This window comes from Phoca vitulina, unplaced genomic scaffold (assembly GCF_004348235.1).
Source record: "Phoca vitulina isolate PV1807 unplaced genomic scaffold, GSC_HSeal_1.0 scaffold9, whole genome shotgun sequence".
In the NCBI taxonomy this organism is placed as follows: domain Eukaryota; kingdom Metazoa; phylum Chordata; class Mammalia; order Carnivora; family Phocidae; genus Phoca; species Phoca vitulina.
In genome coordinates this window covers 15,814,299-15,828,859 of record NW_022589712.1, presented here as the reverse complement: position 1 = coordinate 15,828,859, position 14,561 = coordinate 15,814,299, and the positions used below count along the sequence as shown (strand labels likewise).

Sequence of the window (14,561 nt, the reverse complement as noted above, 5' to 3'; positions counted from 1 at the left end):
TGGTCCAACTCTGCTAGGAATTTCTCAGCTTTGTTTGCCTGGGTTTGGAGAATCTTATGTCCTGTGAAGCCACATCAGGAATATCACTTTAATTGTTAAACTAATACTCGTGACCTCTTAGATTAGTGGGATTAATTTGCTAAACCAGTGTCCAAAAAATGCTGAGATAATGCCTGTCCCAGGATAGATCTCTGCTGGACTCTGCTAATATGGCATTTAAGACTAGTGTGTCTCAATAATCTCTAAATATAGCCTTCTAGAGAGTTGGGTGGCCATCGATCAAAAGCAAAGTCTAAGATGGCAGTTACTTAAGCATGTGAAACATAACAAGTCAAGATCCTTACAAAAAGGTAATTAATAGGGAAAAATAGCCCTTACCCTCTAAATTAGGAACCGGTGTCTTAGTTTAGGCTCCTATAAGAAAATACCATAGCCTGGGTGGCTTCAACAGCAAACATTTATTTCTCACAGTTCTAGAGGTTGGAAGGCCAAGATCAAGGTGCCAGTCTGGTCAGGTTCTGATGATGTCGCTGTCCTGGGTTGCATTCTTGTTTCCTTATATGGTGGAAAGAGGCGAGAGCTCCCCAGGATCCCTTTTATAAGAGCACTAATCCCACCCATGAGGGCTCCACCCTCATGACCTAATCACCTCCCAAAGGCCCCACATCCTGAGACCAGCACAATGGGGGTTAGGATTTCAACATGTGGCTTCTGGGGGGGACACAGACATTCCATCCATAACAGCTGGTAATGAAGAACAGTGGTTAGATTAATCAAAAACTAACTTCTGGTTGCCTTTGAAGTATTTTTGCTTTTATGGGTGATTTAGAGTGTTCCTTCTGTGTCATTTACATCACTTCAAAGTTGTGTAGCCATCCATGAAGATCCGCACAAGAATACACTCTGTACTCCCGAGTCTGTTTGTTGTTGAACAGGACTGCCTCTCAGACCAAAAGAAGAAATTATTATTTTTTTTTAATCTGCTGTTGATCTGGAGCTTACCTGGGAGCTCTTATTTTAGTGGTATAGTTTCATAGTACCTTTCTAACAGCTGAGTCTGAGCGTGAAAAGAAAATGCAAATTCCTTCCCAGTTTCAAGCTTAGATGGAAAACTTGAAGTAGGAATCCTACGAAGTAGAATTATAAAATAATGGAACTAACCTTCATAAGTTATACCATAAGATTCAACCTCCATCCTTTGGCTTAATGATTATGCACATCATCGATGTCCCAGAAATGATCTCATTGACTATAATATCTTCTTACTGTTTTACATATTTATGTAGGTTACTGTTACTGTTTTAAGAAGGTAGAGCTTCAACTTAATAAGCATTTATTGACCACCCTCTCTGGTAGTTACTATTGAATAGATAAAGAATTAGATGATACAACAGTCCCTCTCCATAAGGGGCTCTTGAGGGGTCTAGGGACATGTGTCTTATGTGCTGGAAAGAATCAGAGCAGAGATCATGTCCCTTTCGTGGCCCTGGGATTGTGGAACTCCAGTGCTAAGCTGAGTACTGATCCCCAGAGAATACTTGAACCATGAGATCATCCTCGACAATCTGAAGACTTGTCTTTTGTGAACTTTCTTTGGGGCTTTAAAGCCTTGACTACATGAAAAGGCACTTGCTATAGATGTACTTTTAAAGATCATGTCCACTCTATGGTTTAGTCTGTTACGCAGTCCGGTGTGACACCTTTATTTCCTCTGGGAGAAAAAGGAAAGTATGTCTTCTATCCTGTAAGGGTGAGAACCCTACTACATTGGCCACCAGGAAACTCGCTAGTCTCCAACTGTAATAGCAACTCTTGTGTCTGTTATAACTGGAGCATCTCTGTGAGACTTAATGGACTGTATAGTGTTTTCTTTTATCCTCGTCGTGAAATTCTAACCCACTTCTATTTTTCCTCCCCTCCCCCCCCCCGTTTTCATTCCTGTCTTACCATTTTCTTGCAGGTATCTCTGGTAAGTCATCTCAGACTCTTAAGGCATGATGGTGGTGTGTAAATAAATAGGCAAAAGTAAAATACAAGGAGCTCATCATAGAGATGCCCTGTGTGAAAAAAAAAAGTGAAAATAGCTAGTTCTGTCTTTTTTTTTTAAAGGAAATAGAAAATCACCTTGACAAGGACACAGAGGGCTATGATGTGGTGCTCGATGCTATCGACACGATGCAGAGAGTGGCTTGGCACATCAACGACATGAAGAGGAAGCATGAGCACGCAGTCCGGTTGCAGGTAAGCCCTTGAGCTGGCGGCGCCTGGCGGAGCTGCGGGGACACTGACCTATGACCATGTTCTTTGGGTTTTTTTTAAGATTTTATTTCTTTGAGAGAGCATGAGCAGGGGGAGGGGGCAGAGGCAGAGGGAGAAGCAGGCCCCCCACTGAGCAGGGAGCCAGACGTGGGACTCGATCATGACCTGAGCCAAGGGCAGATGCTTCACCAACTGAGCCACCCAGGCGCCCCTACCATTTTCCAGATCAGATATTAAGGCTGCTCAAGTGTTGCATTTCATCCATGATCTTCGTCAGTAGGTCTCCTTGAAGAAAGATCAGGACATGGCTAATACTGATCACTGTTTAACGTGATATTTTAAGAGAAGTTACATTATAACTTTTGGGCGCCTGGGTGGCTCAGTTGGTTAAGCGACTGCCTTCGGCTCAGGTCATGATCCTGGAGTCCCGGGATCGAGTCCCACATCGGGCTCCCTGCTCGGCAGGGAGTCTGCTTCTCCCTCTGACCCTCTCATGCTCTATCTCATTCTCTCTCTCAAATAAATAAATAAAATCTTTAAAAAAAAAAAAAAGGAGAGAAGTTACATTATAACTTTTAAACTAAGAGTTTGCTCATAGCCCCTTCAATTACCCAAGTTATAAATTGGAGTCTCCCACGCCCTTATCTTAGGTTAATTACAAATAAATTCTTATTGGAAGCAACTTTCTCTAAGCTGTTGAAAGGGTTTTTGAGCCTCATTTCCTGTCTCCCTAGTGAATGCAAAATTGTGGGTTGGTACGTGTGTGGTACGGGGCAGGGACTCAGAGAAAGGAGAGCTAAGTCTGGAAGCAGGTTCTTTGCAGTTCCACTTGGGACAAAGCTCACCATTGCATATTAGGGTCCTCATTTCTAAAATAAGACAGACAAGAACTTTGCTAAGGCTCCTTCCAGCACCAATGTTTTGGACCTGAAATCCTTGGAGACATTTGATGAATGCTAAGCCAATGATCATGTCCCGGGCACTATTTAAAAACAAAAGGTCAGGTGCCTGGATGGCTCAGGCGGTTAAGCATCTGCCTTTGGCTCAGGTCATGATCCTGGGGTCCTGGGATCAAGTCCCACATCGGGCTCCCTGCTTAGCCGGGAGTCTACTTCTCCCTCTCCCTCTGATGTGTGCCCTCTCTCTCTCTGTCAAATAAATAAATAAAATCTTAAAATACATACAAACATACATAAAAAAAAATTAAAATTAAAAAAAAAAGTCGGGGTGCTGGGTGGCTCAGTCATTTAAGTGTCTGCCTTCAACTCAGGTCATGATCTCAGGGTTCTGGGACCGAGCCCTGTGTGGGGCGCTCTGCTTAGCAGGGAGTCTGCTTCTCTCTCTCTCCCTCCCCCCTCCCGCTCCCTGGCTTGTGCTCTCTCCCTCTCAAATAAATAAATATAATATTTTTTTAAAAATAAAAAAAAAAAAAACAAAAGGTCATGCGGGCCTAGAGGCTGATCACAGGCTCCTGCGTGTCCCTGGAGTGAGACATGAAAGCCCAGAGTGACTCCACACTGTGCAGAGTACCTATGCCCAACTCAGGAAAAAAGACACATTATTCAGCTCATAAATTCAAAAACTCTAGGATTCATCTATAGGCAGCCAGAATGTGGTATGAGGCAATTGATGCTCAAAAATGGAGGGAAGGGGACATTCTCATCTTTCAGGCCACGTCTGGTTTTTATAACAGAAAAGGTTTAATGTGTCATCAGCCACGTGTTCTGTGGACATAATGTCCGTTGCATATTCAGAAATGGCTAAATGACTGGTTTTTCATGCCTTCTGAATCTGTTTGGCATTCTGAAGACCCTGCTAAATCAGGCTGTGGCTCAGACTTTTATCTCCATTTCTATCCACTTCTACTTTCAACCAGTGAAATTTGGGGTTGTCACTTAATTAAATGCTGTTTGTGAATATTTTCGTTTCTCAAAACAGTAAAAAAAAACCAGCTTCCTTAAAAAACGTTGATATGGATGGACAGTAAATCCCAAAGATACTTCAAAGTCATGTTCTCAATTGATATTTATCAAGTACCATTAAAAACATAGTGGTGACGAACTTCATTTCCTTTCCCCAAATAAACGGGATTAATATCAGGAAATTTCTAAGATGTATCTTCCGTGACTTCTCACGGGCCGTAGTTATGAGTTACTTATATGTAGTATGGATTTCAGTTTCTGGAAGAAGGTTTGCACATCAGTCGCTCTGAAAGCTTTTGTGCAGAGAATATGAGTGAGAATGTCAAGGGAAAGATGCCTATCGGAGAAGGTCACATACCTGTGGCCCCTTCCCCCTGCTTCTGAGAGACGTAACTGCTGTCCCCAGCCGTAGAAGAGGGATTATCAAGGAATGGAAATAAGTAATTGGCAACTTATCAACTGACAACTTGATTCATTTCTGTTAGCCCTTAAGTGACGGCACCCGCACCTGTGGATTCAGGTCATGGATCATTAGACACCACTGGACACCAAATAGAGCCATTAGACCCAGTCAGAGATAGTTAGATACTGTTCTTGAGACTCAGCAAATGGGCCACCTTGTCCTCGTTGCCACGTCTCCCCACCTCCTGTGTAGTCACACGGAATGGTCACTTTTTCAGGAGATCCAGAGTCTGCTCACTAACTGGAAGGGGCCAGACCTGACCAGCTATGGGGAACTGGTGCTGGAAGGCACCTTTCGCATCCAGCGTGCCAAGAACGAGCGGACGCTCTTCCTCTTTGACAAGCTGCTGCTCATCACAAAGAAGAGAGACGACACGTTTACATACAAAGCCCACATCCTGGTAGGTCTCAATGTTGGTCATGGGTCAGGGCTTCGTTCCGTTCTCTTCCAAGCGTGCCTCACCCTCCCTCTGCTCTCCCGCTCAGTGTGGCAACCTCATGCTTGTGGAAGTGATACCCAAGGAGCCGCTCAGCTTCAGCGTCTTCCACTATAAGAACCCGAAGCTGCAGCACACAGTTCAGGTAACATCAGAGCCCCCCCAACCCCACCCCACCCCCGCAGGGCTCACTCTTGGAAATGAGGAGCGCCATGTGCCGGCTGGCCTTTCCAGAGCCTTCTGGCCACGCAGTGTATTTCCCACCTTGTCGGAGGGTTATCAGAGGGTCTGAATCTCGTGAGTGGGGGAGGCGTGAGTCGTCTGACTGTCCACATTGCCTTCTGGTAGGCTAAATCCCAGCAGGACAAACGCCTCTGGGTTCTGCACCTGAAGAGGCTGATCCTAGAGAACCACGCAGCCAAGATCCCAGCTAAGGTAAGATGATGAGGTCAACAAACAGTAAAATGTGAAGGAATTCAAGTCCCAGAAGGCAGCCTAACAGGAATAAACGTTCACCTTCAAAATAAAGAAAATTGAGAGAGAGGATACATATGGGATCAATTAAACCAGTCAGGTATATTAAGAAGATTCACATGTAGGGAGATTGTCAAAGGTTGTTTTTTTTTTTAAGTGGAGTCCGATGCAGGGCTTGATCCCAGGACCCTGCGATCATGACCTGAGCCAAAACCAAGAGCCAGACACTTACCTGACTAAGCCACCCAGGCACCCCCAAAGGTTTTTTTTGTTTGTTTTTTATAATTGTTGTTGTTATACTTTCTTTCTGGGCTTGAGCAAAGAAAAAATTAGTAAAAGACTATAAGAAAATTTCTAGAGAACTAGTAGAATACAGTTGTGAGAAGTGTTCAAAGCTACACTAAGCGCCTATTGTGAATAGAGCTAGCTTAGGTTCTGTGAGAATGCTAGGGGAAAAAAGATACAGACTCAGCTGTGAAGGAATTTGTCAATGAGGGAGCTAGCCATATAAACAACAAACTGTTTGCTAAAGAGGATGAATTAATTGAGGTATAAGCCAAGTGTTGTGGGAGGATAAAGTGTTCAATTACAGTTGAATGGGGAAAGGAAGGAAATGCCTTTTACCTCAGTCTGGAAGGATGAAGAATATATTTATTAGGTGGAGGAAGAGGAAGACCAGGCTGAGGGAACAGCATAAACAAAAACAAAGAGATATGAATGGGTGCACCGTGTTCACAGCACACAGTCGGTGCCTAGGTGGAAGGGCTGAGTCCTCAGGAGATGGAGTAGGTGGTGAGGCTGGAGAAGTGGAAGGCAGCCTGCTGGTCTACAAAGGTCTTTGAAGGCACACACTAAGGAGTCTGGTGTATTGGTGGTAGGAAACTACTAAAGGCTTTGGAGAAAGGGGATGGCATGGTCTCACCTGTGTTCTGAGAGGGGGACCCTTAGGGACAGGGTGATAAATGAGTTGAAGGAGTGACACTGAAGGGTGGAGAAGAATTAGCAAGCCACCACAGTAGTCTAGAAAAGAGGTGAGGGGCACTTCCGGGGCGGGGCCCAGCAACAGAGGGGGAGCAGATGCAAAAGCTTTCACAGAGGCAGAGGGAACAATATGTTGCCCACTAGGTGCATGAGGAGGGAGAAATAGGAGGCAAGGATGAGTCAGGGGTTGGGCCGGGAAGACAGTGTTGAGTTCTGAGATAAGCTGCCAAGGGAAGGAACCGGTCGGATGGGATCAGGAGGAGCTCTCGCTCTGCCTGTGCGGAGGCGAGTCAGCCCAGGTGGGAATTCCGGTCTTGGGAGCTGCGGCTCTGGAGGCTCTCTTGACACAGTCCCTGGGCCCTGAGCTTCGATAGGATGGCCCGTAAAATCGTGTAAAGGAAAGAACCCCTGGGAATGGCGACATCTCAGTGATCTGCGAACCGGCGGGGACTTCGAGGACCACCAAAGGGAGAGTGACCAGGGAGGCAGTGAGAAAACCGAAGGAGAAGGATGCGGTGACAATGGAAAGAAAGGATCTCAAAGAGGGAGAGGGTAACAAGAGTCTCAAATGCTGCGGACGTCACGACAGATTCAAACAGAAACGTAGATATTCGGTTCGGCAGCTAAGAGTTCAGGGAGAGCTTGCAGGGCGTTGGAGAGAAAAGCAGAAATGAGAAGCAGCAGACTGAGTGCAGACTTCTTTAACAAAGTGCAGAAAGGATGCAAGGTGGTGGTTTGAGGAGAGGCGAGATCAGAGCAAGACCCTTGGCATAGGTGAAGAACACCATGGACGTGACAGTGGGCAGCGGGAAGGGGAAAGGGAAGGAGAGCATAATGATGAGCAGAGCGGTGCTCTTTGGAATCCACCTTGGGGAGCTGGAAGGGTGGGATCAGGAGCGCTGGGTGAAGGGGTAGTCTGGGAAGTTTGAAACCTCCTTCCCAGAGCTGGGGGAGAAGAAAGATGAGACAGGACAGAGAGCCTTTGAGACGGACTTGAGTGAAGATATAGAGTTTGATTTCACTGGAGTTGGTGATGTTGTCGTGTGTCTGGTGCGAGGAGCCCAGGTGGGTTTGGGCACCTGAGGGAAAGTGGCAAGGCTCAGAACACTTGCTAAAGGAAATGGACCAGTCTGTAGGGATGACGACAATAATTTGTGCATCCAACACCTGAATGACGTGGGTCACCACGGATCAGTGTGATGAGGTCATTTGGAAATCCGCTCAGCAACTTGGAAGCTAGTGTTGAGGAACCACAGCGCAGGGGGGTTCCCCAAGGTGAGGCTCAGCAGAGCCACTAAAGGGGAAGATTAGCAGCACAGGGGAAGGTGGGTGCCAATCAGCACAGTGAATGAACATGATTTCCAGGCTGAGTGGAGAGTGAAGCCAACAGAGAGAATAGGCATGGCTTGAAGGACCGGGGGCCTGCGGAGTCCAAGAACTGGCTTAAAAAGAGTTAAAGGTGGAGAGATGGAAATACAGATGTCTGTAGTTGAAAAGGGAGCTTTTAGAGTTCTGGGCACTGCTAAGGTCCTGGGGGCCGCTCTGATTGTGTGTTGCTGTTCTGGAGTGGAGGGAAAGGTTATCAGAGATAAAGTGGCTAGGAGCTAAGGTGAGGGTGGAGAATGGATTGTCCATGTGGATGGTGAAAAGGTCCTTGCTGGGCTGGGGGAAATGGAGCAGAAGGTGGGATGGTGGTCATGAGAATAGAACTGGGGGGGGAGGGAGGGGCGGATAAGGAACAGGGACATTCCTGAGAAAGGAACGTCTATTTTGCTCTGTGTATTTTGAGAAGCATTTGAAGCTCGTTCTCAGGGACTGTCAGCACTGATTTGGTGCCCAGGAAATGAATGTGCATAGGTGTGTGCTTTGAGTTAAGCATGAGTCTCATTTCATCAGGGTGTTGTGAGATGTAAGGGAGCTCATGCAGAGAAGTGATTGCGTTTTCTTCATGGTTAGTTATTCAGTTGCTGGCCCTGTGCCTTGGAATGCCCTGAGCAATGACAAAGTGTCTTTGATATGCCCCACCTACGGTTCACCTGTCTCCTGGGAAAATCAAAGCTGCCACAGGATTCTGAAAGGCCATTGCAAAACCAGACCAGCTTGCATGCCTGTCCTCTTTCTCCCCCACAAGACGTTTGTATTCCAGGCCATTTTCCCTTTATGCGTTAAAATGGTTCATATAGGGGCGCCTGGGTGGCTCAGTCGTTAAGCGTCTGCCTTCCCAGGGTCCTGGCATCGAGCCCCGCGTCGGGCTCCCTGCTCCGCGGGAAGCCTGCTTCTCCCTCTCCCACTCCCCCCGCTTGTGTTCCCTCTCTCGCTGTCGCTCTCTCTGTGTCAAATAAATAAAATCTTTTAAAAAATAAAATAAAATAAAATAAAATGGTTCATGTAGTCACAATAGAATTGCACTTTTTTACCCAAATTCCCGACCCTTTTAGAACTGAACATTATTTTTTCAGCTACAACTTCTTGAGCACACATACAGTGTGCTAACTACTTTGTATTTCGCCCTCAGCAAAACACCTTCTGAGGAAGGCCTTATTCTCCCCATTCTAGAGAAGTAAGAGCAGAAGCTCAGCGACAGTAAGTGCTCTGCTGTTTACACAGCTCATACATGCCTGAGCCTGAGTCAGACCCAGGTCTGTCTGGGTCCAGGGAGCAAGCCTTAGCCACATTGCTCCCAGTGGAAAACACTTACTTAAGATACTTGATCCACTAGGGGCGCCTGGGTGGCTCAGTCGTTAAGCGTCTGCCTTCGGCTCGGGTCATGATCCCGGGGTCCTGGGATCGAGCCCCATATCGGGCTCCCTGCTCGGCGGGAGGCCTGCTTCTCTCTCTCCCACTTACCCTGCTTGTGTTCTCTCTCTGGCTGTCTCTCCCTGTCAAATAAATAAATAAAATCTTTAAAGGAAAAAAAAAAAAAAAAAAAAGATACTTGATCCACTATAATGTACTAATAATTTTCCATTTTATTTAAGCAAGTTTATTATTAAGTTGAACTTTTCACTCCTTTCTTCAAGACTTTTTCTTAAATCTCTTTCTCCAAAGCTTTCAAAATCTGTTTATTCCTAGTAAATAAAAGAAATGCATAACGGGGAATTTTTGTAAACCTCAAAAAAACGCCTCACCAGTCTAACACAGTTAACCACAAGCTGTTGGAAATTCATTTGTGTGACTCACAACCTCCTTCCGGTCGTTCAGTTCAGTGATGGTCCCTGGCTGACTCCTAGAGGAAAATGTGGGAATAGTACTTTTCTGAAATTCAGTGTCAAGATGGGGGCAAAAAATACTGAGTTCTTAAAGTCTAAGTTTATAGATACCAGGAAACTTCTTGGAAATAGCCATTTTGTTCATCCATATACATGATATATACACTCACTCTCCTCTGGATTGAGAACAAAGATAAAAGTAGAGCCTTCTGCATTTTATATATTCACCTGGTTCTGGAAATGCACTTCACAGAAATTGAGCTCACATCTGTGTTTGAAATTCATTCCAACTAGTAATCCCAAACTGACGAGATGATAAAAATATCAGTGTCATAAAAATATAACCATTTGTTTTCTCACTTAAGTGGTTGCATTAACCTCCCTCCTTTGTGTGTGTGTGTGTGTGTGTGTGTGTAACTAAATATTACCATTTAGCCTAAATATTTTTACCTCACTATCAGAGATTGCAACAAAATACAATTAAATTGGGGCGCCTGGGTGGCTCAGTCGTTAAGCGTCTGCCTTCGGCTCAGGTCATGATCCCAGGGTCCTGGGATCGAGTCCCACATCGGGCTCCCTGCTCAGCGGGAAGCCTGCTTCTCCCTCTCCCACTCCCCCTGCTTGTGTTCCTGCTCTCACTATCTCTCTCTCTGTCAAATAAATAAATAAAATCTTTTTTAAAAATACAATTAAATTATTTTTAAGGTGATTTTTAGCCCAATGTTTGGAGGTTAAGTTACATGACTCTTGAACTATGAAAATGACATGGGGGGAGCAAGATAGGCTACCTAAAGTAATTTTTTTTTCCCCTTTTTGAATCCTCAGGCAACATGATTCATGTTAGGGTAATTAACTATCTTTTTGTATTTCCCTAAACATTAATACCATTGGCAGCAATAACAATAAAAAGAAGCCTCAAAGCATTAAAGCTGCGAAGGTTGGGGTTGAAAGGAGAAGAAAGCCAGAGTTGAGGATTATCTGGCCCAATCCCTTGGCAGGCGGGTGGTAACTTCGTTGGGTTGCATGCCTATCATGTGGGCGTAGTAGTAGTAACCCTGGAAGGTAGGTCCTATCTGGCCATTTGTGGCTTCCTTCCGGGTGGGGGCTGCAAGCTTAGCTCTGCTGGCAAACGTTGTGTGGCATCTCCTACCCGCAGGTGGGCGCTTGTCTGTTTGAAGCCCTTGTGTTAATGCCTCAAAGAAGTAATGAGTTGTTTAAAGCTTTTCATAAATCCCTTCTTCAGGTGAGATAGTATAGGTAATACAGGTCTTCTGTATTACGACTGATAGCTTAAAGAAGAAACAAAAAGTAATTGCAATTAAAGCTATACTTTCTTTCTTTCAGGCCAAGCAAGCAATACTTGAAATGGATGCCATTCGTAAGTTTTGTTCTCTTAATACAATTGGAAATTTTCTTGTCTCCTTGCATCTGTCATATTGTCTGGCTTAAAGTTTACAAAAATGTCAATTGTAAGAAAGGAGCTCTATTCACTGTGTTAACAAACAGAGCCGGCAGACGGTATAATCTCTTCCTAACACATTGGCTTGTTTGTACATTGATTTCGCCTGGTTGATCTGTGAGTCACCTGACGGCTGGCCACATGTGTAGATCTCTGTAACAACTAAGAATGTAAGATCTGCTGCCAGGGTCCATTCTTACCCTCCCTTCTACCACCACCAGAAATTAAGGTTTCACATACACGTCCCACCACACCCCATCGGAGGGAAATCTATGTTGATTTCCTGCAAGAATCATGCCAACACGATAGTTCGTGCTTTTCCTGATGCGGCACAAATTTCAAAATTACAGCAGCCCCACAAGTGTGATTGTATTTCAAGGCTTCTAAAACAGGCAGAAAATAAACAGAGGTGAGGTCTGTCCTACAAAATAAAACCTCGTTCAACGGCATTTATCACATCCTTGTTCTCTCCCAGATTAAATAGGAAAAAAAAGAGAATCAATGGCTTTAAAGACTTACAGCCGGGTCTAACAAAAACTTTTACCTACAGTGTTTGGAAGAACTTACTTTTGAGGAATCTTGCCCCAGGTGGGAACACTGATTCATGTCCCCTCCACGCCGCTGGTGGTTAGCTCTGCAGAGGAAACAAGAAGCATTCGTGAGGTAGAAAGATGAGTACCCCCACCACGTGACTGAGACCCCCCCCCGATGTCATGCCCCGCAGCTCCTGAGAGTGACCCCTACCAGAGGGCTGGGCTGGGGCCTGCTGCCCTGTCTTCTTGAAAGTCCCCCATTTTATTCAGTGGAAAGCTCTTTAAGATTTTTTTTTTTTTTTAAATAACACTAAAGAGAAGGCAAGGTCACAGATGAGCATGTTAGGTTTAGGAGGAAAGGTGGAGGAAGATGGGGGGTCTGAAGAAGTCTGCTGTTTCTGTGACCGACTTCATTCAACAGAACCAAGCCCTCGTTCCCAGCCTCTGGGCGAGTCCGTGGACACCAGTAAGGTTCTGTGAGTGCACAGAATGATCTCGAGACACTAACTGGTGCCACGTGCCTTTCTTCCAGGCCCAAGACTAGGCCAGAGCAACCCCGCCTGGGAAAATCCCCGCATTTGCCCTGCCTTGACTCTCGACTTGGCTGGGTATGAGCAGAGTAGGCCAGTCATTGGGCCAAATGACCTCATTTATGTAACTTTGCCGCTGACATTGGACTAACGTGTGTGGTCTTTACAATCCTCAGAACTCTCTCCAGCTTTGGACACCCTTAAAGAGCCTTAACCCTATTACAGCCATGTCTTAAAATTGTTTACCTTCAGGCTTCAGATACCAGTGAAAGTGCTAGAGTACTTTAGGATTAGACCCAATTTTCTTTCTTTCCTTTTTTTTTTTTTAAGTAGGCTTCATGCCCAACGTGGAGCCCAACGAGGGGCTTGAACTCACAACCCTGAGATCAAGACCTGAGCTGAGATCAAGAGTCTGATGCTTGGGGCGCCTGGGTGGCTCAGTCGTTAAGCGTCTGCCTTCAGCTCAGGTCATGATCCCAGGGTCCTGGGATCGAGCCCCGCATCGGGCTCCCTGCTCAGCGGGAAGCCTGCTTCTCCCTCTCCTACTCCCCCTGCTTGTGTTCCTGCTCTTGCCATCTCTGTCTCTGTCAAATAAATAAATTAAAAAAATCTTTAAAAAAAAAAAAAGAGTCTGATGCTTAACCGAGACAACCAGGTGCCCCTAGACCCAATTTTCTTAATATGATGTCCGTGTACCCCTTAGATAGGTAGAAAGACATAAACTGCGAAATTAAATGAAAATCCTGGGGACACCTGGGTGGCTCAGTTGGTTAAGTGTCTGCCTTCAGCTCAAGTCATGATCCCGGGGTCCTGGGATTGAGTCCCACATTGGGCCCCTTGCCCAGTGGGGAGCCTGGTTCTTCCTCTCCCTCTGCCCCTCCCCCCCCATTGCTCTCTCTCTCTCTCTCTCTCTCTCTCTATCTCACTCACTCTCGCTCTCTATCTCAAATAAATAAAATCTTTAAAAAAAATAAATGAAAATCCCTTTTCTGGTAAGAGAACCTAAAGCACTTATCAAATATTCAAAAGAACAATGTCCAGAAAAATACTAAGAGTCGCGGCCCTAGAGGACAGCTTCCATAGAGCGGGAATAGCTTGACATCCTCCACCACCGAGCCGGCCATAGGTGCCTCGCAAAAGCTGTACTTCAGGTGAATTCTCCAGACGGCTTTGCCCTCCCTGGCAGAGCTTCTGTTGTGGTCCGTCACCACAGCCTGTCAGGGGCCTTGTTGGCAAGTTCAGCAGTGACGTTTATTTTAATAGAATTTTCTGACCTCTGTGGGTCATCAAGTTGCAGATGATCCTGAGTGGCAGGAGGAGTTTAATCACACCTTACACATTTTAAGTAACTTCCTACAAAGGGTGAAGACAATGGTTATGGCTCTTTCTGCTAGTGAGCGAAAAAGGAGGGCGTGTGTGTGTGTGTAACGGAGAACCTGAGAGCACACACGTGTACTAGAAAGGCAGCCTACCTTGCTGACAGACTCCTGGAAGTCCCAATGTAAACAAAAAGTCCTGTGATACATATTCAACACCAGCTACGGAAAGGAGAGATTATACCATGTCTGATGAAAATGAATAAATCCATAGATACCCAAAACAAGTCGTACCGATCTCAGAAGTCACTGAACACCTCCTTCTTATTGATGTATGTGGTTATCTTTTCAGATTATCCCGGGTTCTATTACAGTCCTGAGGGAGAAACGAAAGCATTGTGTGGTTCGAAAGACGGTTCTGCTCCATATCGGCTGAGAAGAAAATCTGGTAAATAGGATGTTGTAATCAAAATTTAATAATCTGGGGGGACAAGTAATGAAAGATCCTTTCAGTCTGTCAGGCTTTCATTCTTTTTTTTTTTTTTTTTTTTCTGTCAGGCTTTCATTCTAAACAAAAAGTTTCGTTCTAAACTTTCTACATAACTCTCTATTTTCCAGGGAATATAAAACATACCAGTCAACTAATTTTGCTTTGCATAGCATCTTTTTGTGTGTGTGTAAATTTATTCTTTTTATTTTTATTTTTATTTATTTTTTCAAAGATTTTATTTATTCATTTGACAGAGAGAGACACAGTGAGAGAAGGAACACAAGCAGGGGGAGTGGGAGAGGGAGAAGCAGGCTTCCTGCCAAGCAGGGAGCCCGATGCGGGGCTCGATCCCAGGACCCTGGGACCATGACCTGAGCCGAAGGCAGACGCTTAACGACTGAGCCACCCAGGCGCCCCATATTTTTTTTTATTTTTTTAATTTAATTTTATTATGTTATGTTAGTCACATACAATACATCACTAGTTTTT

General features: G+C 45.2%; 1 protein-coding gene across 6 annotated transcripts in view; it reads left to right on the top strand.

Annotated features, from left to right (window-relative positions):
- PLEKHG1 (pleckstrin homology and RhoGEF domain containing G1) overlaps positions 1–14,561 on the top strand; it is a 223,253-nt gene that overhangs the window by 190,560 nt on the left and 18,132 nt on the right. For all 6 annotated transcript variants that reach the window (XM_032407660.1, XM_032407664.1, XM_032407663.1 and 3 more), the window contains 6 exons: positions 2,110–2,241; positions 4,862–5,044; positions 5,130–5,225; positions 5,429–5,515; positions 11,089–11,122; positions 13,935–14,030. In XM_032407660.1, coding sequence (XP_032263551.1) covers positions 2,110–2,241; positions 4,862–5,044; positions 5,130–5,225; positions 5,429–5,515; positions 11,089–11,122; positions 13,935–14,030 — 628 coding nt within the window. The remainder of the gene's footprint in view (positions 1–2,109; positions 2,242–4,861; positions 5,045–5,129; positions 5,226–5,428; positions 5,516–11,088; positions 11,123–13,934; positions 14,031–14,561) is intronic.